Source organism: Saimiri boliviensis, chromosome 19, assembly GCF_048565385.1.
Source record: "Saimiri boliviensis isolate mSaiBol1 chromosome 19, mSaiBol1.pri, whole genome shotgun sequence".
Taxonomy (NCBI): Eukaryota; Metazoa; Chordata; class Mammalia; order Primates; family Cebidae; genus Saimiri; species Saimiri boliviensis.
The window spans coordinates 38,989,639-39,013,950 of NC_133467.1; the positions used below are offsets into that span (position 1 = coordinate 38,989,639).

The 24,312-nt window shown below is 49.9% G+C and overlaps 4 protein-coding genes across 7 annotated transcripts; 2 read left to right on the plus strand and 2 right to left on the minus strand.

Annotated features, from left to right (window-relative positions):
* The first annotated feature begins 292 nt into the window (after window positions 1-292).
* TMOD4 (tropomodulin 4) lies at window positions 293-6,170 on the plus strand. Of its 2 annotated transcripts, none has more exons than XM_003941941.4 (10): window positions 293-731; window positions 1,714-1,878; window positions 2,084-2,240; window positions 2,561-2,677; window positions 3,484-3,573; window positions 4,073-4,203; window positions 4,296-4,403; window positions 4,773-4,916; window positions 5,172-5,316; window positions 6,052-6,170. In XM_003941941.4, the coding sequence occupies exons 2-10, from the start codon at window positions 1,756-1,758 to the stop codon at window positions 6,072-6,074; spliced, it is 1,038 nt and encodes a 345-aa protein (XP_003941990.1). In that variant the 5' UTR covers window positions 293-731; window positions 1,714-1,755; the 3' UTR covers window positions 6,075-6,170. The 2 variants fall into 2 exon arrangements, with proteins under 2 accessions (XP_003941990.1, XP_010328015.1); XM_010329713.3 differs by having other exon boundaries at window positions 293-703.
* A 525-nt stretch (window positions 6,171-6,695) lies between these two features.
* On the minus strand, window positions 6,696-11,135 carry SCNM1 (sodium channel modifier 1). Its single transcript, XM_003941942.4, has 7 exons — window positions 10,957-11,135; window positions 10,620-10,690; window positions 10,133-10,221; window positions 9,935-10,032; window positions 9,739-9,827; window positions 7,218-7,412; window positions 6,696-6,848 (listed from the first exon to the last, which is right to left on the minus strand). The coding sequence occupies exons 1-7, from the start codon at window positions 11,005-11,007 to the stop codon at window positions 6,749-6,751; spliced, it is 693 nt and encodes a 230-aa protein (XP_003941991.1). The 5' UTR covers window positions 11,008-11,135; the 3' UTR covers window positions 6,696-6,748.
* Window positions 11,136-11,234: 99 nt separating this feature from the next.
* On the plus strand, window positions 11,235-19,403 carry LYSMD1 (LysM domain containing 1). The gene is made up of 4 exons (XM_010329715.3): window positions 11,235-11,448; window positions 11,837-12,068; window positions 16,882-17,225; window positions 18,141-19,403. The coding sequence occupies exons 2-4, from the start codon at window positions 11,889-11,891 to the stop codon at window positions 18,277-18,279; spliced, it is 663 nt and encodes a 220-aa protein (XP_010328017.1). The 5' UTR covers window positions 11,235-11,448; window positions 11,837-11,888; the 3' UTR covers window positions 18,280-19,403.
* On the minus strand, window positions 19,404-23,005 carry TNFAIP8L2 (TNF alpha induced protein 8 like 2). 3 transcript variants are annotated; one of them, XM_010329714.3, is made up of 2 exons: window positions 22,918-23,005; window positions 19,404-20,429 (listed from the first exon to the last, which is right to left on the minus strand). In XM_010329714.3, exon 2 carries the CDS (start codon window positions 20,422-20,424, stop codon window positions 19,870-19,872), a length of 555 nt encoding a protein of 184 aa, XP_010328016.1. In that variant the 5' UTR covers window positions 20,425-20,429; window positions 22,918-23,005; the 3' UTR covers window positions 19,404-19,869. The 3 variants fall into 3 exon arrangements, with proteins under 3 accessions (XP_010328016.1, XP_003941993.1, XP_074246113.1); XM_003941944.4 differs by having other exon boundaries at window positions 19,404-20,456; XM_074390012.1 differs by lacking the exon at window positions 22,918-23,005 and adding an exon at window positions 22,119-22,906 and having other exon boundaries at window positions 19,404-20,456.
* Window positions 23,006-24,312: the final 1,307 nt, after the last annotated feature.

Sequence of the window (24,312 nt, forward strand, 5' to 3'; positions counted from 1 at the left end):
TGTCTAGTCCTCAGAAACTCCTTCCCTGCTCTGATTGGAGCTCTTGCTGTTCCCTTTCCTCTCCCTGCGTCTCCCCTTTGTCACCTCCGATCTTTGCCCAATCCTTTTCTCTATTTCTTTCTCCTTTTCCCGTAGTTCATAGTTCATCCAGGTTTTTAAATCTAATAAATAGAGAAAGATCCCTTTGTCTGGTGTCCAGTCTAGGGTTGGGAGCAAGAAGTATTTCTGAATACCTGAATATATTGGGTCTTTCTATTTATTCAGTAGCATTTATTATGAGCTGTCCTTTCTAAATTGTATTCATTCTTCCAACTAAATTATAAACACCTGAAAATCACACACCCAAAATTACACAACCTTATATTGACCTTTATATCACTTTACACTCACTGTTTTGAATATAGCAGGCACCAAATATGGAGGAACTGCCTGATTCTATTTGAACTCTGATGTCTAGGACTGGGGCTTGTATGAAGGGAAGTGGAGGAGGTGCCATGGCTGTCAATGGCCACTAGAGGCTCTCAGGGCTGGGCAGGGTATGGGGGCTGTGTATATGTGATCTCCCACTACCCCCCACCTGGCCAGAGCTAAAATAATAAAATGCTGAGCTCACTGTTCCCCCACCCTCTCCCCCGGCACCGGGCTCCTGCTGCTGCTGGGGCAGTGCTGTAGTAGAACAGACCGACCTACTGACACGGGCGAGGTGAGAAGGGAGGTGGCCACCAGCACTGGTAGGTGGGGAAGCCCGGGGGCTTATGGATGAGCGCCCGGTGGGAGATGGGAGGAGAACAGTGGCTCCTTCGGGGAATGATGTGGAGTGTGTCCCTGTCTCTGTCACTATTTCCCTAAACTGTGTGGTCTACGTTGTCGATGTGAATGTCTCACGTACTTTCCAGATCTTTCATATTCAGCATGGTGTGTATGTATAGCTCCTGTGTAGATCTTACATAGTACAAGATTGTGCAAGTTTAATATTCCCACTGTTTTTAAAGAAACTTTACCCCATTTACACCCATTGGTCTGGTGTCACCTTCCTGTCCAAAGCAAGGGACAGATTATGGGAACTCAGTCCCTCCTGCAGAGGCCTTAGTACCCTTCCCCCAATCTGGAAGTCCTCCGGCTGCTCTGGGCCCTTGCTTTCCCTTAAGATTTCAAATTTTAGCAAACACAGAAAGTGAAATCTTGATCCCCCACAATAAAAGGGAAAGGAGGATGGGGGAGACAGTCTTTCCCCCCTAGTCCCCATTTTCCTTGCTTTATCCAGTTTAGGAAAAAGGCTGGATTATGAGGAGGAGGGGAGGAATTTCCCTGAAACTCTCTATTCCCCCTGCCCCTCGCCCCCTTTCAATAGGAACTGGGCAAGGGACCAGCTGGGTTGGCAGGGCTTCCAGCAGTTGTGCCAGGGCGAAGGCACTGACAAGTGAGGTTAGAGCGGAGGGGTGCTCCATGATTTCTGTCATACCATGGGAAGACAAATCCAGCTTAGATGTCTGGGATTCCCATCCAGGGTAGCTGGCAGCTGGGGAAGCAGAAAGAAGGAGACTCTAGTTCTAACTCAGAATGACCTGATCTCCCAACTTCCCATCTTCGGCTGGATTTCTAATCTCCAAGAAATCCAGTTCAATGTTCTGCCCCGCTGGCTGGTCTCTTTGTGTCCCTGCTGTGTCTCTGTTCATCTTACCATTGTCCATCCTTCTGTCCCATATTCCCCAGGCTCTGTGAGTGCCACACAGTGGGGAGGGGGTGAGGGCCACCATGTCATCATATCAGAAGGAACTGGAGAAATACAGAGACATAGATGAAGATGAGATCCTAAGGACCTTGAGCCCTGAGGAGCTAGAGCAGCTGGACTGCGAGCTGCAGGAGATGGACCCTGAGGTAGGGCCTCCAGCACAGGGAACCAGGGGCCATCCCAGGCATTTGGGAAGGGTGTTGGGCTCTGGGTGGCTGAGAATAGGGTTTGCTACAGGACCTACAGTCCTAAGAAGGCCAGGGGAAAGGTGTCTAGAGATGTTTTAGGGAGCCCTTGCAGTGCCTAGGTCAGAGGGGAGGTCTGACTTGCTCCCCAAAACTCATCCCTAAGAACATGCTCCTGCCAGCTGGACTAAGACAACGTGACCAGACAAAGAAGAGCCCAACGGGGCCACTGGACCGAGATGCCCTTTTGCAGTACTTGGAGCAGCAGGCACTAGAAGTCAAAGAGCGTGATGACTTGGTGCCCTTCACAGGCGAGAAGAAGGGTATGAGGACCCTGACATCCATGCCTGGTAGAACCCAAGTGGCTGTGCTGTCTCTCACATGTCCCCCCTCCAGATTCCCTCTCACCTTCCAGCTCCTAGCTGCCTAGGGACTCAGAGGCCCTGACACTTAAATGGCAGCTTGCACTCTTCAGTTCTTGAGAGATCAGGGAACTCAGGAGTACTAAGCTTATAGAGGATTCAGGCTTTCCAGTGTCCCCTTGTGACCCAGCATTCTACCTCCTGAAGAAGAAAAGGAACCTAGAGGCCAGGATCTTGGGAGACATTACTTCTACCTGAACCATCCTTCATCTCCCCATCAGGGAAACCCTATATTCAGCCCAAGAGGGAAATTCCAGCAGAGGAGCAGATCACCCTGGAGCCCGAGCTGGAGGCGGCACTGGCAAATGCCACAGATGCTGAGATGTGTGACATTGCAGGTGGGCAGCTGTGGGAAGTTGAGGATGGGAGGATCAGGGGTGGATCCTAGCCATGACATGGGACTAGTGAGGAAAGCCCTCAACCGGAATGCATGCATGTCTTCAGAAAGCCTCAAGCAGTGGTTTCAAGCTTTTATTTGTGCACACGTTTATTCATTTTTAAATTTAATAGCACTCAAAAGCAATTTTAGAGGGATCGTAAGAGCAAATAAAAGTGGAACCGTTGGGTTGGGCGCAGTGGCTCACGCTTGAAACTCCAGCACTTTCGGAGGCCGAGGTGGGTGGATTGCCTGAGGTCAGGAGTTTGAGACCAGCCTGGGAAACACAGTGAAACCCCGTCTCTACTAAAATACAAAAAATTAGCTGGGCATGGTGGCAGGCGCCTGTAGTCCCAACTACTCAGGAGGCTGTTGCAGGAGAATTGCTTGAACCCAGGAGGCGGAGGTTGGAGTGAGCCAAAGTCACACCACTGCCCTCCAGCCTGGCCGACAGAGCGAGACTCCATCTCAAAAAGCAAAAAAAGTGGAACCATCCTGGCTGAAAGCAGGAGGGAGTCTCTGCAGACTTCCTTACCCTCTAGTGGCTCATAAGGGACTTTCCCTTAGTCCTTTCTCAATGTTTTAGGAACTACAGCCTTAAGAAGTTTATGGAAAGGACCCCTGGGGCTAAGAGAGGTTGAGGAACTTCTTTGGAAAAGTGTAAGTAAGTAGTCAGGCTTTAAAAATGCAGATTCAGAATGAGGTAGGAGGCAGGCTTGGAACAGGTCCCTTTTCACTTCCTGTGACCCCTCTGCTTGCCCTCTCCAGCAATTCTGGACATGTACACACTGATGAGCAACAAGCAATACTATGATGCCCTCTGCAGCGGAGAAATCTGCAACACTGAAGGCATTAGCAGTGAGTGTTTTTGGGGAGCATGGTCCTCAGGGCTCTGGGCAGGTAGTCCTAGTGTCTGGGAGAAGGTAGAAAAGGGTGAAACAGATAATTCTGGGAGAGTACATGCTGCATGAGTGATAAGAAAACCAGTGGGGTGCCAGGCATGGTGGCTTATGTCTGTCATCTCAGCATTTAGGGAGGCTGAGGCGGGTGGATCACTTGAGATCAGGAGTTCAAAACCAGCCTGGCTAATATGGTGAAACCCTTTCTCTACTAAAATACAAAACTTAGTCAGGTGCATGCCTGTAATCCCAGATATTATACTTGGGAGGCTGAGGCATGAGAATTGGTTGAACCTGAGAGGTTGAAGCTGTTGTGAGCTGAGATTGTGCCACTGCAGTCCAGCCTGGGTGGATGGAGCAAGACTCCATCTCAAAAGAAAGAAAAAAAGAAAAGAAAACCAATGGGGAGGAGATTGCGGGGAATATGTTGGGGTTCCCCTGATGCTCTCACTCACTAGGTGTGGTACAGCCTGACAAGTATAAGCCAGTGCCGGATGAACCCCCAAATCCCACAAACATTGAGGAGATGCTAAAGAGGGTCCGAAGCAATGACAAGGAGCTGGAGGAGGTGAACCTGAACAATATACAGGTATTTGACTCCCGTCCTCCAAACCATAACGCCAGATACCTGCTGACACCCGAGAGCCCCTTCACCCACCATCTCCTATTCCGCTCTGGTAGGACATCCCAATAGCCATGCTAAGTGAGCTGTGTGAGGCAATGAAGACAAATACCTATGTGCGGAGCTTCAGCCTGGTAGCCACGAGGAGTGGTGACCCCATCGCCAATGTAAGGCTAGTTGGCATCCCCAGCCCTCTCCCCACATCTCCCAGGCACCCCTTGCAGGGCTGTCATGAAGGGTTTTACTAGGGAGTACTATTCTCATCAGCCTTCTTAGGGCAGCCCTCATGGGGACTCCTACCCTCAGTGCCATGGCTCCTAGCTCTCAACCTCTCTACCAGCCCATCTCTCTTAACAGCACATTAATCTCCCTACTTTCCACTGCTATCCCCCTTGCTTTCTGTGTCCCTCTAGCCCCATTTACAGCTCCTCAAGGACTCTTCTCAGAGTTTGTGTTTCCCTCTTGCTCCTGTTCTCTCTCTCCTCAGTCATCTGTGAAACTGTTCCCTAATCCTAACCCAAGTCCCTACTACTCAGGCAGTGGCTGACATGTTGCGTGAGAATCGTAGCCTCCAGAGCCTAAACATCGAATCCAACTTCATTAGCAGCACAGGACTCATGGCTGTGCTGAAGGCAGTTCGGGAAAATGCCACACTCACTGAGCTCCGTGTAGACAATCAGGTCAGTATTCCCTTCCCTGATGTTAGCATTCAGTGTTACTGAGTTTCCTCCCTGAGCCGGCCACTGAGCCAGGTATCTTTTTAAATCTTGTTTGAATTCTCCTCTTCGTTGTTTCTACGAGGAAAGCCAAGTCAGCATCTCTCATCACCTACTGTGGAGAAACAAGCCTCTTTGACTTCCCGAAGGGATCTATGGTCTGGGATGGTAAACAGCCCAGAGAGGGTGACCATGAGCTTTTGCCTGTCCCTCCCCCAGCGCCAGTGGCCGGGTGATGCGGTGGAGATGGAAATGGCCACCGTGCTAGAGCAGTGTCCCTCCATTGTCCGCTTCGGCTACCACTTTACGCAGCAGGGGCCACGCGCTCGGGCAGCCCAGGCCATGACCCGAAACAATGAACTACGTGAGTAACTGCACACACCATGTGTGGGGTGGGCGGGGAAATGCAGAAATGGGCGGGTCCTCCTGAAAGCAGCCCTGATGACTAACAGCTCGGGGTGCTTCCAAAGAGGTATTCACATGAGAAGTTCAAATCTCAATGGTGATCAGAAAGGAGACAGAAAACTCCACCTGCCTCAAACATAGACCAGTAGAGAGGCAGAAAGAATGCTAGAGATAAGAATACTTGGGGCCGGGTGCGGTGGCTCAAGCCTGTAATCCCAGCACTTTGGGAGGCTGAGGCGGGTGGATCATGAGGTTGAGAGATTGAGACCATCCTGGTCAACATGGTGAAACCCCGTCTCTACTAAAAATACAAAAAATTAGCTGGCCATGGTGGCACGTGCCTGTAATCCCAGCTACTCAGGAGGCTGAGGCAGGAGAATTGCCTGAACCCAGGAGGCGGAGGTTGCGGTGAGCCGAGATCGCGCCATTGCACTCCAGCCTGGGTAACAAGAGCGAAACTCCGTCTCATTAAAAAAAAAAAAAAAAAAAAAAAAAAAAGAATACTTGTTTAGAGGTATCATCATTTTATTTGCGGTGTGGTTTGGTTTGTTTTGTTTATGTGGGATGGGCCTGTAAGGTGGCCTAAGATACTACCAATTTGTAAGTTTGGCTAAGGGACTGGAAAGGAGAAGAGTGTCTTCGCAGAAAGCAGGAGCTGGAACAAACACTTAGGTTTAATCTTCCTCCTTTACAGGTCGACAGCAAAAGAAGAGATAACACTGCATTTCCCTTTACCAACCGGAGCTGGGAGCACTGGACACTTAAATCCTCATCTGCCCTCCTTGCCTGTAAATAAAAGCCCTCTGTCCATTTTGCCTGCCTCCTTCCTTGGGCTTTCGGTGGGAATCTTGGCGCTAACCCCCCAGGGTTACTGCCAATTCACCAGGGGATTATTTATACTCTGGGGATCAGCAGGCAGGGAGGTTCAGGTTACCAGTAGGAGGTGGGGGAGCTCCCTCCCTTGGTGTTCCCCATAACCTTGCCAATGCCTTTAGACTCTTCTACTTTCTCAGGGTACTTAGCCTCAGCCCTGTTTCCAGATGTGGCCAGGTGCCCCCGGAACCTACCCACAGTCCTCATGTGATTTGAAGAGGAAGGGACTTTAAGTGGCAGTGGAGAAGGAGGCAGAAAACATGAAGGGCAAAGACCTGTTTTAGACAGTCTTATTAATAGGGCACCGGGCTGATGCAGCTGACGCTTGGCATGGCTTTGGTAGAAGATGGGGGAGGGGTTAGAAGTATGGGGAGCTGTGTACATTGCAAGAGAAAGGAAGAGCTGGAATGAGAATGAACAGATCAGAAATCCTGAGATCTGACAAGAAACCAGACTTGAGGAAAATTAAGTTCTCAGGACCCATTGCAGTTTATTTGTGAATGAATGGGAAAAGGGTGTCAGTCCAAGGGGAAATCAGGTGGTTCCTCCTCATCAGAGTCAAACTCAACATTCTCATCTTTTACCCATCGACCTCGTCCATCTGGGATCCATCCAGAGCTGAAAACATCAGAGAAAATGGCATTGATCAGGAAAGAGGCTCATTAAGAAGTCAGCGGTGAGCTCGCACCTGTAATCCCAGCCCTTTGGGAGGCTGAGGCGGGTGGCTCACCTGAGGTCAGGAGTTTGACCGGCCTGACCAACATGGTGAAACCCTGTCTCCAGCAAAAAAAAAGTCAGTGGTGAGAAAAAACTGAGAGTCATGTAAGTTGGGTGGCTAAAACAAAATGGAACCAAAGATAAAAAACAAAAATAGAAGTAAAAAAAAAAAAAAAAGATCAAAAATAAGAAAAATTCAGTGAAATAGCTTTGAAAAATGGAGGGTCAGAGAGAAAAGAAAATCTGAGGAAACTGATTAGGCACACTCACCTTCGAAGGGTGAGATAATGGTTCAGGGCTCGTCTTCTTGTGGGGCTCACAGGTGCAGGGGCTGAGACAGTTGCTGACTCCTCTGCCTGCGGGCCAGCCCCAGGCTCGAGTTCCCTACTGATCTTCCCACTCTGGAGTTCGACCTCTGAGGGTGGCATAGGGGAAAGGGAGACAGAGGGACCAGGGGCTTCTGGTCTAGGTAGAGAAGAATAGTCTGTAAAAGCAGTAAGGCTGAAAGGGCCAACTCTCCTATGACTCCCAACCGCTTAAAACAGTGCTTCTCAAACTGTATAACTATATTTCTCAAGATATATTAATAAGTTCTGCATACAAAGGATTTTAGAATCATGAATTTGAGAAAGGCTAGCATAAATATTTTTAGGTTTTTTTTTTTTTTTTTTTTTTTTTTGAGATAAGTGTTTTGCTCTTATTGCCCAGGCTGGAGTTCAATGGTGCAATCTCAGCTCTTCGCAAACTCCGCCTCCTGGGTTCAAGCGATTCTTCTGCCTCAGCCTCCTGAGTCGCTGAGATTACAGCTATGCGCCACCATGCCCAGCTAATTTTGTATTTTTAATAGAGATGGGGTTTCTCCATGTTGGTTAGGCTGGTCTCAAACTCCTGAACTCGGGTGATTCGCCCTAAAGTTTTTTAAATCTTACGACTTTGGCCTGGTCAAGGGGGCTCACGCCTGTAATCCCAGCCCTTTGAGAGGCTGAGGAGGGCCGATCATGAGGTCAGGATATTGAGACCATCCTGGCTAATATGGTGAAACCCCGCCTCTACTAAAAATACAAAAAATTGGCTTGGCATGGTGGCACGCACATGGTCCCAGCTACTTGGGAGGCTAAAGGAGGAGAATTGCTTAAACCCAGGAGGCAGAGGTTGCAGTGAGCCGAGACCGGGCCACTACACTCCAGCCCAGGCAACAGAGCAAGACTCCATTTCTAAATAAATAAATAAATAAAAATAAGACTTTGTATAGCTCTTAAAATATACTGTTACTATTCTTCAAGTAGAATTACAAAGTGCCATTTCCCAAACTTTATTTAAAAATCACAAAATTCGGCTGGGCACGGTGGCACACGCCTGTAATCCCAGCACTTTGGGAAGCCGAGGCAGGCAGATCACAAGGTCGAGAGTTCGAGACCATCCTGGTCAAGATGGTGAAACCCCGTCTCTACTAAAAATACAGAAAATTAGCCGGGTGTGGTGGCAAGCACCTGTATGTAATTCCAGCTACTCTGGAGGTTGAGGCAGGAGAATCACTTGAACCCAGGTGATGGAGCTTGCAGTGAGCCAAGACTATGCCACTGCACTCCAGAGTGAGACTCTATCTCAAAAAAAAAAAAAAAAAAAAAAAATCACATCCTCTCTCCCCCCACCCGACTCCTTCTTTCTTTCTTTCTTTTTTTTTTTTTTTGAGACGGAGTTTCGCCCTTGTTACCTAGGCTGGAGTGCAATGGCACGATCTCGGCTCACCGCAACCTCCGCCTCCTGGGCTCAGGCAATTCTCCTACCTCAGCCTCCTGAGTAGCTGGGATTACAGGCACGTGCCACCATGCCCAGCTAATTTTTTGCACTTTTAGTAGAGATGGGGTTTCACCACGTTGACCAGGATGGTCTCGATCTCTTGACCTCGTGATCTACCCGCCTCGGCCTCCCAAAGTGCTGGGATTACAGGCTTGAGCCACCGCGCCCGGCGCCCGACTCTTTCTTTCTTTCGAGTCTTACTCTGTCACCCAGGCTGGAGTGCAGTGGCATGATCTCAGCTCACTGCAACCTCCACCTCCTGGGTTCAAGCAATTCTCCTCTCTCACCCTCCCGACAGGTTCAGGCAATTCTCCTCTCTCACCCTCCCGACAGGTTCAGGCAATTCTCCTCTCTTACCCTCCTGAGTAGCTGGGACTACAGGTGCCTGCCACCATGCCTGGCTAATTTTCTGTATTTTTAGTAGAGACAGGGCTATATCATGTTAGCCAGGATGGTCTTGGATCTCTCCTGACCTCGTGATCCACCCACCTCAGCCTCCCAAAGTGCTGGGATTACAGGCAAGAGCCACCATACCCAGCCCCTGCCTTTTTTTTTTTTTTTTTTTTCTTTTTTTTAAGACTGAGTCTCACTCTGTCACCCAGGCTGGAGTGAAGTGGCATGATCTCGGCTCACTGCAACCTGTTCCTCCTGGGTTCAAGCGATTCTCCTGTCTCAGCCTCCCGAGTAGCTGGGGATTACAGGCACACGTCACACACCCAGCTAATTTTTTACATTTTTGGTAGAGTTAGGGTTTCACCATGTTGGCCAGGCTGGTCTTGAACTCCTGACCTCAAGTGATCCGCCTGCCTCGGCCTCCCAAAGCGCTGGCATAACAGGCGTGAGCCACTGTGCCTTGCCAAAATTCTCCTTTTCTTGAAACACTAAGTAACATCTCCCGAACACCAGTGTTCCTTAGAATACACATTGGAGAACTCTTAGAGGCAACTGTCTCCTTCTGAGCCTTCCGACCTCTGGCTTTCCCCTCCCATACCTGTACTTCCGGCGGCAGCAACTGTTATAGTTGGGGGCTCTGTGCAGAGCACTCTGGGTGATAAGTCGTGTCTGGGTTAGCAGAGGAGCCTGATAAGGAGATGGGAGACAGAGTCAGAGGCTTCAGCCCTCTTCCCTTTCAGCCTGGTGTGTGCAGCAGGGTCTTGACTAGAATACAGTCTCCATTCTCTCAATACCTCCGCTTTGGTTTCTTCCCTCCTCAATTCATTCTGATGTCTTGGATTCTGCTTCCTCTCCTTTCCCGGCTGCTTCTTGCCATAGAAAAGCTGCAAGCCTGAGGAGAAAGGGAAACAAGATTAAAAGCATAACACCAAGAGTGGTGTGCAGAAATTTCGAGGGTTTATTCCCCATACCCTGAGTTTCCCCAAACTTACTGGATAGATGTTTCTTGCCTGCTCGGTGGGCAGTCAGCATAGCCAGGGTGTCCAGGACTGGTCGATGGGGGCAGATGGCACAAGCAAAACTGAGCGGGGGGGAGAGAAGAGGATAAGGGGTCCAGGGGAGGAGGGTTGGGCCAGTCCTCACAGTAAGTCCCACCCTGTCCTAGCAGTCCTTTCCAAAGCCCAACTCCAGGTCACCCAATCCCCTCTTCCTCCGATCCTTGCTTCCCGCCAAGGAATCCTAGATACTGCTGCTGTCCTGATTAATAACAAAAGTTTGTTGAAGCCGGGCATGGTGACGCCCGCCTGTAATCCCAGCTACTCGCGACGCTGAGGAAGCAAGATCACTTGAGCTCTAGAGTTTGAGGACAGCCTGGGCAACACAGCGAGACCTCCATCTCAAAGGAAAAAAAAAAAAAAAAAAAGTTTGTGGAGCCTCTAACCATAGAACCCTCAGGCCTGGGCCACTCCTCGCTCTTACCGTCCATCCCGAAGCATCAGCGCCTCATCCTCTGGGATGTAACTGGCTAGCAGATCCCCGACTCTTCTTTTCTGCAGGGAGAAGGGGAAGAAATTCGCACGGCATCAGCAGATAAAAGAGACGGATGGAAGTGAAATGAGAGAAATGAGGAGTCAAATGGAATAAGGACCCTGGGGAGAACAGCGATCATAGACCGAAAAAGGTGTCACTATCCAGCTCTAAGCCGCCTGGCTCTCTCCTGCACCCCCGAGCTGCTGCCAGAGCAACGAAAAAAAGCTCCTTCCCAACCTTCAGAGAGCGACTGAAGCTGCTCTAGATCCTCTCGGCTCACGCTTACTTTGAGCACATTGAGTTGACTCCAATCGTCTCCTTCCCTCTTGAAAGACATCACGACTGTGAGTTCCAGAAATGATAAATTCTCTTGTTCCTGTTTCTCAACTCCTCCAGGCCACCGTAGCAAGAGTGGGACAACTCTTTCTCTGTTTTCAGTCTCTTCCTGTCGGCTTCCGTACTTCCGGGGACGCACTTCCACGCATGCATTGCGCGATCCGGAAATCTACTCTCTGGTGCACGGAGGGAACTGCATTTCCCATGGTGCCCTGCGACACCGCAGCCGCGGAGCCTTTTGGGAAATGAAGTCTTTTCTCAAAGAGCTTGCCGCTCAGCTGGATCCAGGCCCTCGCATCTTGGCGGATCTGCGGCGTTTCGAGGGACAAGAAGCTAGATGTGGAGCCGAAATGTGAGGGTGTGACCTATCTGATGCGTGGAAGGTGTACTACAAACTCTCGCAATCTTCACGCTCTTCGTCTGCGGCGACAGTTCCCCTGGGGTGGGCCTGATTTGTTTCTGACCCTAGCAGACGAACCCCGGGACCGGGCAGACCCGGGATGTGGGAGCCCCCTGAGGCCAGGCTACCGGCCTTGGGGGCAAACTGAGGAAAGAGTGTTGAGGATTATTTCTAGAGTTCAAAGGTCAGAGGTCAATGTAGCGAGGGGTTGTGGGGGAGTTCAAAGTCGGTGAGGTGCTTAGGGGAGAGATTCAGGGAGGGACCGAATACTCAACCAAGGGACAGATTCGTGGATAACAAGCTTGGAGGGAGGAGAAGCCGGGAGGGGGCAGGTGGCGGAGTGCCGGGGAGGCGGGGACACAGGGGAAGAGAGAAGGGGAGAGGAATCCCCTGAATATCCATTCCCAGACTTAAGGCCTGTCACCCTCAGTCTCGGCCGGGCCTCCGCCAGTTGCAACCCTAGCTGTCGGCAGGGTGAAGAGATGGCTTCCCCGTCTAGACAGCCCCCCCCAGGGGGGTCAGGACTTCTTCAAGGGAGCCGGGCTCGTTCATATGGAAGCCTGGTGCAATCAGCCTGCTCCCCAGTGAGGGAGAGACGCCTGGAGCATCACTTGGAGCCTGGAGACACCCTGGCTGGACTAGCACTCAAATATGGGGTGACGGTGAGTTTTCCAGGATTGGGGTGTAGACAACAGTCAGGAGGGACTTAGTCCTGAGAAGAACGTAGTGGCCCTTCTAGGTGAACTCCCCTGAAATGTTCCTAATGTGTTACACGCTGTTCTGCGTTTGTCTTTGTGTTCCCATCGCAGCGTGGCACTGCCCGGTGGGGACAAGTCCTGTCCTACTATTCCAATGGAAAGGAACAGCTCCAATTTTCGTATGCCAGACACTGTGCTGGGGGCTTCACATACATTAGCTCATTTCACCCTCACATCCCTATCAAGTATACATTTATTGTTCCCTTTTGGCAGATGAAGAAACTGAGCCTTGGATTGGTTAACCAGTTTGACTAAAGTCAAATAATGAGTGTCAGGTTTGGGATTCAAACAGGTCTATCTGACCCTATTAACCACACAGAAACATTTTTTTTTCTTTTTTCTTTTTTTTTTTGAGACGGAGTTTCGCTCTGTCTTCCAGCCTGAAGTGTGGCGGATCTCGGCTCACTGTAACCTCCGCCTCCCGGGTTCAAGTAATTCTCAGCCTCAGCCTCCCAAGAAGCTGGGATTGCATACAGGCGCCTGCTGCCACACCTGGCTAATTTTTGTATTTTTAGTAGAGGCAGGGTTTCACTATGTCGGCCAGGCTGGTCTTGAACTCCTGACTTCATGATCCACCTGCCTCAGCCTCCCAAAGTGTTGGGATTACAGGCCACACAGAAAATTTTACCTTGAGAGTGATTAAACATTTATAGCAAATAATGGAGAGCTGATTTTTAATTCTCAGTTCCTAAAGTGCCTACCTCTCCTTGATCTTGGTTCCTCCTCTGTCTTCTTTCCAATAAGGCGGCTTCCTTGGTGCAAAACAGGTACTCTCTACACCAAGTATATCAGGTCATGCATGGGGAACATTTGATAGATGTAAAAATGTACATCGTTAAAGTTGATGAGGTTACTTTCCCTACCCCCTCCCCTATTTTCTTGTTCAATTTCACACAAACAAATGTTGAATTTAGCCAACATTTGTATGCGTGCTGTATTTAAAGCACTGTGGTAACTTTCCTGGCAGACAGAAACTTAAATAAACTATATGGTTGCTGTCCTCTGTAATGTATGGCCTAATGAGAAATGGACAGGGACACAGATAATGATTACAAGTGACAGAATGTGGTGAGTTTGTAAAGGTATTAACAAAGAATAGGGGCTGGGCACGGTTACTCACCCCTGTAATTCCAGCACTTTGGGAGGCCGAGACAGGCAGATCACCTAAGGTTATGAGTATAAGACCAGTCTGGCCAACATGGTGAAACCCCGTCTCAACTAAAAATACAAAAATCAGCGGGGTGTAGTGGTGCTTGCCTGTAATCCCAGCTACTCAGCAGGCTGAGGCAGGAGAATTGCTTGAACCCGGGAGGTGGAGGTTGTAATGAGCTAAGATCACATCACTACACTCCAGCATTCCAGCCTGGACAACAGAGCAAGACTCCGTTAAAAAAAAAAAAGAAGGACAGGAAATCAGAAAAGATTAAGTTTTAGTTGGAAAGCAGCTGGGGTAGGCCAGGTGTGGTGGCGCGTGCCTGTAATCCCAGCAGTTTGCGAGGCTGAGGTGGGTGGATCGCTTGAGCTCAGGAATACAGGACAAGCTGGGCAACATGGTGAAACCCCATCTCTACAAATAAAATGCAAACATTAGCTCAGTGTGGTGGCATACGCCTGTAATCCCACGTATTGGGGAGGCTGAAGCAGAGGATCAGTGAAGCCCAGGAGGCAGAGGTTGCAGTGAGCTGAGGTCGTACCACTGTACTCCAGCCTGGGTGACAGAAAGAAAAGAAAGAAAGAGAGAGAGAGAAAGAAAGGGAAAGAAAGAAGGAAGGAAGGACAAGAAAGGAAAGAAAGAAAAGAAAGAACTAATGTACTATATCTGTAGTTTCTATATTTCATTATCTCTATTATAATTAATAATTTTTTATAAAGCATTAATGAGTCCCTGCTATGTGTCAAGGTCTGTAGGATGCTAGCCACTGCCTGGGGATACAGAAACAGCAAGTTACAATCTTTGCCCTTAAAGGACTCATAGGGTTTAGGCAAAGCAAATATTTAAAGAGATGAATAATATAGTAGGGTATGTATTATTACAGCGATATTTACAGTATGCATTGGGAGCCCTGAAGAAGGTAGCACAAAGGGGCTGATAGTTGATGAATAGACGTTTTCTAAGCAGAGAATGGGATAGTGGTGGTGGGTGGGGGGTGGGACGGGACCATTTCAGGCAGAAGTAACAGCATGAATAAAGTGTGAAAAAGATCATGGAATGTTCAAAGAAAAATTAAAAATTCAGGATAGCAAAATGTATAGGTGGCAGAGGGATATTAATCTAGACATTTCCTTTGAGAGCCGGATTGAGAAAGCCCTTGAATGCTAATTTGGTTTTTATCTTTTAGCCAATGAGGAGGCATAGGGGATTTAGAAGCAGGGTAGTGGGTTAATCAGATTTATTTTTTCAGAAAAATAGATGCCAAGAGAAGGATGAGTAGAATTAGAATGAGGGGCCAGGCGCAGTGGCTCAGGCTTGTAACCCCAGCACTTTGGGAGGCCAAAGCAGGCAAATCACTTGAGGTCGGGAGTTCAAGACCAGCCTGACCAACATGGAAAAACCCCATCTCTACTAAAAATACAAAATTAGCTGGGCCATCCTAGCTACTTGGGAGGCTGAGGCTGGCAAATCACCTGAGCCTGGGAGGTGGAGGTTGTGGTGAGAGCCAAGATCGCGCCACAGCACTCCAGCCTGAAAAACAAGAATAATGAAAGCCCGTCTTAAAAAAAAAAAAAAAGAAAAAAGAAAAAAAAAAAAAGCCAGGCGTGGTGGCTCACGCCTGTAATCCCAGCACTTTGGGAGGTTGAGGCGGATGAATCACGAGGTCAAGAGATCGAGACCATCCTGGTCAACATGGTGAAACCCCGTCTCTACTAAAAATACAAAAAATTAGCTGGGCATGGTGGCGCGTGCCTGTAATCCCAGCTACTCGGGAGGCTGAGGCAGGAGAATTGCCTGAACATAGGAGGCGAAGGTTGCGATGAGCCGAGATTGTGCCATTGCACTCCAGCCTGGGTAACAAGAGCGAAACTCCGTCTCAAAAAAAAAAAAAAGAAGAAGAAGAAATAGAGCAAGGAAGGCCAGTTAAACCATTGCAATAACTTCAAATGAGAAGTACTAAGGGTCTATTTTAAATGTTTGGCAGTAGACCTGAAGATAAGAGCAGATGTGAGAGAGATTTTTGAAGCAGTTTTGTTGACCACTTGGTAAAGTGATGGAAGAAAAGTATTAGTTAAGGATGACACGGATGTTTCCACCTTAGGAGGCTAGGCAGATAGATGGTGAGGCCAGTAAGTATGTCCAGTGATGAATAAATAGGTCAAAATAAATATTTATTAATGAGGCCAGGTGTGGTTGCTCACACCTGTAATCCTAGCACTTTGGGAGGCTGAGGCAGGTGGATCACCTGAGAGCAGGAGTTTGATCCTGACCAACATGGCAAGACCCCGTCTCTACTAAAAATGCAACAGTTATCCGGGCATGGTGGCTCACGTCTGTAATCCCAGCTACTTGGGAGGCTGAGGAAGGAGAATCACTTGAACCCAGGAGGTGGAGGTTGCAGTAAGCCAAGATCGTGCCACTGTACTCCAGCCTGTGGGACAGGAGCGAGCCTCCATCTCAAAAAAAAAAAAAAATTATTAATGAAACTGTTAATAGTATAGTGTGGGCTGGGCACAGTGGCTCATACCTGTAATCCCAGCATTTTGGGAGGCCAAAGTGGGCGGATTACCGGAGGTCAGGAGTTTGAGACCAGCCTGACTAACATAGTGAAACCCCATCTCTAAAAATACAAAATTAGCTGGGTGTGGTGACACATGCTTGTAATCCCAGCTACTTGGGAGACTGAGGCAGGAGAATTGCTTGAACCCAGGAGGTGGAAATTGCAGAGAGCTGAGATCTCCATTGCCCTCCAGCCTGGGCAACATGAGTGAAACTCTGTCTCAAAAAAAAAAAATAGTATAGTGTGAAAAGCATTCCCAGAAGCAGTGGACTGACATTCTAGCTGTGTCATTAACTTGCTGGATAATTTTAGGCAAGTAGTTTAACCTCTCTGAGCCTCAGTTCCCTCATTTTTATTTATTTATTTATTATTTTTAGAAATGGTGTCTCACTATGTTGCTGAAGCTGGACTCTAATTCCTGGGCTCAAGGAATCCTCCCGCCTCAGTCTCCTGAGTAGCTGGGATTACAGGCATCAGACATTGCGCCTAGCTTGCACAATAATTTTTTTTTTCAAGGCGGAGTCTCACTCTGTTGCCCAGGCTGGAATACAGTGGCATGATCTCAGCTCAGCACAACCTCCGCCTTCCGGATTCAAACAATTCTCCTACCGCAGACTCCCAAGTAGATGGGACTACAGGCACCCATCACCATGTCCAGCTAATTTTTGTATTTTTAGTAGAGATGGGGTTTCACTGTGTTGGCCAGGCTGGTCTCAAACTCCTGACCTTGTGATCCACCCGCCTCAGTCTCCCAAAGTGCTAGGATTACAGGCGTAAGCTATCATGCCCGGCCTGCATAATAATTTTTTTAAATGTAAGGGGGCCCCAAGACCAGAAAGTGTGAAAATCACTCATCTATAAAATAGAAATGACATCAGCCCTTTGTACTTTAGCTCGGTTGTCACGGAATCAAAGACTCTACAATCACTTCAAAAAGCTCTAGATGCAATATAAGATTGATCATTATTACTGTCCTTAATTTTGGTGACTTTTTTTTTTTAAAGATGGAACAGATTAAACGTGCAAACCGCCTTTACACTAACGACTCCATCTTCCTGAAGAAAACCCTCTACATCCCCATCCTGACAGAGCCCAGAGACCTGTTCAATGGTTTGGATTCTGAGGAGGAGAAAGATGGAGAGGAAGAAGTACACCCAAGTACCGATGAAGTTTGGCCACACTCAACTGCGAGGAAGAAAGAAGAGACAGGAGCAGCACGTGCCAATGGCGAAGGCCTCCCGGCACCTGGCCATGACCTCTCTGCCTCTGATTTCCTTAAGAAGCTTGATTCACAGATCAGCCTGTCCAAGAAGGCTGCTGCGCAGAAGCTGAAGAAGGGGCCAAGTGGGTGAGTCTTGAATGGTTCCTTGTAAGTTCCTCCCTAGACCCCTCCATTCTTCCAGTCTTACCTAACCACAAACACAAGAAGTCAGCAGAGTGCCAGCAGAGGCAAGGTGATACCGTTTCCCCGTGTGGCCCGGAGATAGCGAGCAGAGGCGATGGCTGCCGGAATGGGCAGAGGCAGTGGGAAACCGGGTTCTGTGTTCTTATCGGAGTCAGACAGTTCACTGTTTTTACTGCTCTGATCAGCCACGAAGGAGCATTAGGGTTGGTTAGGATTTTTTTTTTTTTTTTTTTTTTTTTGAGACGGAGTTTCGCTCTTGTTACCCAGGCTGGAGTGCAATGGCGCGATCTCGGCTCACCGCAACCTCCGCCTCCTGGGTTCAGGCAATTATCCTGCCTCAGCCTCCTGAGTAGCTTGGATTACAGGCATATGCCACCATGCCCAGCTACTTTTTTGTATTTTTAGTAGAGACGGGGTTTCACCATGTTGACCAGGATGGTCTCGATCTCTTGACCTTGTGATCCACCCGCCTCGGCCTCCCAAAGTGCTGGGATTACAGGCTTGAGCCACCGCGCCCGGCAGGGTTGGTTAGGATTTATCTAGAGCAGGCATCCCCAAACTTCTTACACAGGGGACCAGTTCGCTGTCCCTCAGACCGTTGGAGGGCCGCCACATACTGTGCTCCTCTCACTGACCACCAATGAAAGAGGTGCCCCTTCCTGAAGTGCAGTGGGGGGCCAGATAAATGACCTCAGGGGGCCGCATGTGGCCCACGGGCTGTAGTTTGGGGACGCCTGATCTAGAGGGTATAGAGACTCTTTTGGAGCAACCAGCTTATGTATGAGAAGACAGCTGCCCATGTACCTCTCAGGCTCTTCCCTTGATCTGTCACTCTTTCCCTCCTTTCCTCCCCTGCAGGGTACCCGGGGAGGATGCAGGTCCCCACCTGAGCTCCCCTCGGATGCAGCAACGCGCAGTCCTGGGTCCCGTGCCGCTGACCCGTACCTCTCGGACCCGGACGCTACGGGACCAGGAGGATGAGATCTTCAAACTCTGATCACTGAGAGAAGCAAGATGTTCAAGGAGAAACTTCAGGGGGAGAGGAGCCTGAGGTGAGGCTCAAGACCATGGCTTACCAGCCTGCCTGCCTCCACTCCAGCCACCTTCCCCAGCCTCTTTGTCTGCCAAAAATTCCTTGGCTGGGGCAGTTTTATTGGCAAGATTAGGGAATGGGGACTGGACCTTTCCCAGTTCTTGGGCTGAATCTAGAGTTGAGTCCTTTAGACTCAGCTGGCTCTTTTTATATCCCTGTTGCCTTTCCTATCCTTTTTACCATTCCCTGGCCTTAGAACAGGGAAGCAGAGACTCCCCCTCAGCTTCTTCCTCGTCTCCAACTATGTGACATAATTTATTTGGTGCTATATTGAAGTAGTATTTATTTGCTATATTTTATGCCTTCCCACTCTGAGCTGAAAAATGGAATCTCTGTAGCCCTGCGGTGAGGAGAACCAGGAATAATGAGCCAGTGACTGCTGGTTCTCCACCTTCCCCACCTTGTTAGCCAAACCGGTTACTGAGGATGAGGCGATCAGTGATCCCGCCCACCACAGAGAATGGATGACTACTGGCCTTTTCTCCAATCTCAAAGTCATATATTTGGGCTGAGTTGTGTGTTTTTTTTTTTTTTTTTTTGGTACCCCATACCTGTTGAACGGGCTCAGTCTTGACTAATCAATTCTCTGTAACTTTTTCACAACTCTTGACTCTTAGAAAAAGCAGCACTGTGGGGACCTGAAGGCTCCATCCTACCAGTTCACCCCTCTGCCCTGTTCTCAGCCTGTGGTCAGGGGAACGGGTGGAAGAAGGCTTTCCTTGGGGTTGGAAGAGGAAGCCAGTTGTGGAAGTCTCTTTGTCCCCTGACCCCCCGCCCAGAGCCCCTCTGTCCGTGCTTCCTCCTCACTGCGTATTTCTTTGCGATTTGTAGCACTGATCTATGGTACCGTTGTTTTGCTTGTTTCTTAAACAGAAGTAGGCAAGGGAACCTCAATAATAATGGAAATCTGCCTCAGTCTCCTGTTTGGAAATGATGAGAGGAGAGATAAGTGGTGTTTATATACCTCCTTTCTTCTGCGATGATTATAAGGTGTAAGAAGCTGGAGCGATTAAACACTGAGCCCTGTGCATATTTTAGTAGTTTTATTTCCCCTGTGAGAGGCTCCCTCGCCCTGGCCCCTTCCTCCTCACGGCAGCAGCGCCTCTGGCATCTGTCCCGGCTCTGTCTCTAAGGCCACCTTCCCCTCTTCTGTCTTTAGTGTCCCCAGAGGGGTTACATGGCCTGCGCCTCCTTTCCTTGGTTCACATGGGAGGGGGCTTCCCTGTTTCAGATCCAAGTTTCACTTCGCCTTTTTCAGGCGGTTCTGTTTCCTGTCCTGGGGCTGGAGTGGGAGAGAGGCCTCGCCCCTCGCGTGGCTGCTTCTCCACCCGCAGTTTGGGGGCGGGCTGCTCTCAGAGTCAGAAGCGCTCTGGGGAAGGAATGAAGCCTGAAGACCGAAAAGCGTTAGTCCGGGAGGAGCGGGGTTAGGAAGCCCGTTCTCTGTTTTCTCAGTCAGCCGTTTTGCCACGGTGGAATGCAGCAGGTGCGGGGCTCTCAGAGCTTCCCCTCATCCAGCATCTTCCTCAGCCCGTCACAGATCTTGCCAAGGTGCTGAGTGAAGTCAGGCCCGTAGAGGGCCGTGAGCAGGCCGGGGTCGGAGAAGTGATCGAACACGTGGCGGATGCGGCCGTGTGACTTGGGGGTGAGGTGGCGCTCCACTAACTCCAGCAGGGCATCCCGGCACTCGGTCAGCAGGCCGGCCAGAACAGCAGCCTCGAAGGTGAAGTCCACCTCGCCAAAGCTAAGCGCCGTCATGGCACCCTGCCGCAGCTTCTGGCGAAAGCGCGTGGCCACGGCCAGCTCGCCGGGGCCAAAGGAGCCATTGCGGTGCAGCACAGCCACCTTGACGGCCACCTTGATCAGGTCCTTGATAACGCGCTGGGCCTGGGGCCGGCTGTGCGTGTACTCCTTGGACACACGGTACAGCTCATCCAGCACCTCACTGCTTGTCTCATCTATGAAGAGATGAGCCACAGACCGACCCGCCATCTTACTCAGCAGCTTCTTCTCTGCTTGCAGTGCCAGACTCTTTGAGCTGAAGGTCTCCATGGGTCCTGGAGAGTGGGGTGTGTGGTCAGTCACTAGAAGAAAGGCCACAGGCTTCCTTAGAAAGAGAGAAATGGCTTTTCCCCTTTCTGTGGCTTCTTTAGTTTCCATGTCATCATCATCATCTTTGGCATCCTCCCCGCTGCCCCCCGGGACCCCACAGTCCTGCATGCCTTGCTCCTGCTTTTCCCCTTACTGCTGTAGGAACTCTTGACTCCAAAACGGCCCAGGGGAGTGGCGACAGCTGGAGGAATGTGGGCACATGGGGGGCTAGCCCAGCACAAGCTCCATCTCAAGGGGAAGTGGGCTGTTGCTGCTGCAGTGAAAATAGGTATTCTCTCTCTCTCTCTTTCTCGCTCTCTCTGTCTGTCTCTCTCTCTGTCTCGCTCTCTCTCTCTCTCTGTCTCTCTCTCTGTCTCTCTGTCTCTCTCTCTCTCTCTCTCTCTCTCTCTCTCTCTCTCTCTGTCTCTCTCTCTCTTTTTGTGATGGAGTCTTGCTCTGTCACCAGGCTGGAGAGCAGTGGCACAATCTCGGCTCATTGCAACCTCCGCCTCCCAGGTTCAAGCAATTTCCCTGCCTCTGCCTCCGAAATAGCTGGGACTACAGGTGTGCACCACCACACCTGGCTAATTTTTTTTTTTTTTTGAGACGGAGTTTCGCTCTCATTACCCAGGCTGGAGTGCAATGGCGCGATCTCGGCTCACCGCAACCTCCACCTCCTGGGTTCAGGCAATTCTCCTGCCTCAGCCTCCTGAGTAGCTGGGATGACAGGCACGCGCCACCATGCCCAGCTAATTTTTTGTATTTTTAGTAGAGACGGGGTTTCACCATGTTCACCAGGATGGTCTCGATCTCTTGACCTCGTGATCCACCCGCCTCAGCCTCCCAAAGTGCTGGGATTACAGGCGTGAGCCACCGCGCCCAGCCAATTTTTTTTTTTTTTTCCTAAGATGGGGTTTCACCATGATGACCAGGCAGGTCTTGAACTCCTGACCTCAGGTGATCCACCCACCTCGGCCTCCCAAAGTGCTAGGATTACAGGTGTGAGCTACAGCGCCCTGTTTTTTTTTTTTTTTTTAAATAGAGATGAGGTTTCACCATGTTGGCCAGGATGGTCTCAAACTCCTAACCTCATGATCTGCCCGCCTTGGCCTCCCAAAGTGCTGGGATTCCAGGCGTGAGCCACCACGCCTGGCCACCTGACAGAATCCTTACAGCTACCATTTTTGGACACTGACTCTGTGCCAGATGTCTGTGTAGTATAGATATTACCATCCTTGTTTTACAGCTGAGCAAACTGAGACTTACATTAAATAATTTACCCAAGCTCAAATCAACTCATGTTTTGGCCCACAAGCCAAGTGGCAGCTAGTGTCCTGAACTGCCTTTAAAGAAGTAAGAAGCATAAACATCCCAGGAATCCTAATAAGAATAACAACTAACATTTACTGAGAACCTACTATGTGCCAAGTGCTTTATGTCAATCATCTTAGTCTTCCCAACCCTCTATAAGGTTAAGGCAGGTATCCCCGTTTTTGCAATGAGAAAACTGAAGCTAAGAGAAATTTAGCAATTTGGCCAAAGTCACTAGTAAATGGTAAAGATGAGCTTCAAAGCAAATAATCCAGAGAACCCGCCTTCCCTGGAACGCTCCCAGTGTGGTTAAAGGACACTGAGGCAGCATGAGAAACAAGCACCTCAAGGCAGGCGGCCCCGAGAGTCGGAGCGTTCTGCTGCGCTGAGCTCAGGACCCTCTGGGCGGCATGTCGGCTCCGTGTGTCCAGGTTTCTCTCCCCATGGTCTTCGCCTGTGCTTCTGGTTGTTTTGCTTCTTACTTCCCCCTCCCCTGCTCTGCAGGATGTGGCTGTGACCGCAGTGAGGAGCAGCCTCACCCTCTCCCCCAAACCAAAATGGGAGTCTGAAGAGGCAGGGGAGGTGGGACTGAGGGGGTTTCTTCCCCAGCTGAATCCTTCCAGTGGAAACCTGAACCTTGCTTTGCTCCCAGCTCGCCTTGGGGCTTTCTGGACCACCAAGCCGGAAGAGGAGATTGCTCCATGTGAGCCTTCCTTCCTCCGTGGCCTTCCTGTTACCCAGATCTCCACTGCCATCTCACAGTTGGTCTGCTGGCCTCTCCCTCTCTCCCTGCTTCAGTCTCCCTTTTTCTCTTGTCTGGGTCTTCCCTTGTGATCCTCTGGCCTGGCCATGCTCTCCCTCTGGCCCTTATCTGTCCATCTCGTGTCTCCTGAGAGTTCCTTGCATTTCTCACACGCCCATATCCACCTGCATCCCTCAGCCCTGCCCCACCCCATCCCATCCCAAACCAGGTCTTTCTGAGGCTGCCTTGGCCCCAGAAGAACTAAGCTAGGCTCTACAAAGGACCCAAGAATGGTACCAACGAGAGATTCACAATATGAAAATCGAAGACTGAAAGAGCTGGAGACTCCTCGGCCACCATGTCTCCCAAAGCCTGCCCTTCTGTCACTGCCAGTCCCTCACCTGCTGTGCTGGATGCCAGTCTTGCCTTGGATGTTCCCGGAAAGCTGACAGAATGGAGAAGCTTCACTTAGTGTGAGAGCCCTTTGGCTTGGCCCCACCCCTTGAGCCCCGCCTACCTACTCTCTGCTCAACCTCCGGTTCATCGCTACTGTCACCAAAAAGGCCTATGGCCCAAGAGCAACCTAGAAATCAGACAAAGATAGAAAAGAGTGGAATTCTGTGCGAAGCAGCTCTGAGTTTTTGAAGCGGGGAAAGGGATTTGCATCCTCCACTCTCAAATTGCTTCTTTCTTTTCTTGCTGCCCAGTTTCTGGAGATCCTGTCCTTATATATTTCTACAGTACTGGGAAGGATGTAAAGTCCAGATTTCTGGGGTAGGGAGTCAGGGGGAAAAGTTCTGAAGATTGAAAGGTGGTGCTTTGGGGAAAGTATTTAATATATTATTCCAGAGCCTGGCAGGTAAAGGCACAGACTGCCACAACCCTTAATATTGAAGGGAGGAAGGTGTGGAGACCAGGGCTGCTGAACCACAGGTGACCAGCAGGTGTCAGCACAGCACTGAATCACTAGCCTAGTAGCCTAGAGGAACAAGACTACTGAGGGTTTTTTTTTTTTTTAGAGGGAGTCTCGCATGCCCAGGCTAGAGTGCAATGGCGCGATCTTGGCTTACTGCAACTTCTGCCTCGCGAGTTCAAGCGATTCTCCTGTCCCAGCCTCCTGAATAGCTGGGACTAGAGGCACGCACCACCACACTCAGCTAAGTTTTTGTATTTTAGTAGAGACGGGGTTTCACTGTGTAGGCCAGGCTGGTCTTGAACTCCTGAGCTCAGGCAATCCACCTGCCTTGGCCACCCAAAGTGCTAGCACTACAGCTGTGAGCCACTGAGCCCAGCCTTTTTTCTTTTCTTTTTTTTTTTTTGAGATGAAGTTTTGCTCTTGTCACCCAGGCTAGAGTGCAATGGCATGATCTCCGCTCACTGCAACCTCCGCCTCTTGGGTTCAAGCAATTCTCCTGCCTCAGCCTTCCAAGTAGCTGCAATTACAGGTGCATACCACTACGCCCGGCTAAATTTTCTATTTTTAGTAGAGACGGGGTTTCACCATGTTGGCCAGGCTGGTCTCAAACTCCTGACCTCAGGTGATTCCACCCACCTTGGCCTCCCAGAGTGCTGGGATTTCAGGTGTGAGCCATCTCACCTGGCAGTGCCTATTGAGCTTTGTAGCTGCTAAAGGGATACAAAAATGAGCGGAAGCCACAGTTGGGTTTTGTTTGTTTGTTGCTTTGTTTTTGGGATAGGGTCTTGCTCTGTCACCCAGGCTGGAGTGCAGTGGCATCATCACAGCTGACTGCAGCCTCGACCTCCTGGGCTCAGGAATCGATCTTCCTACCCCAGCC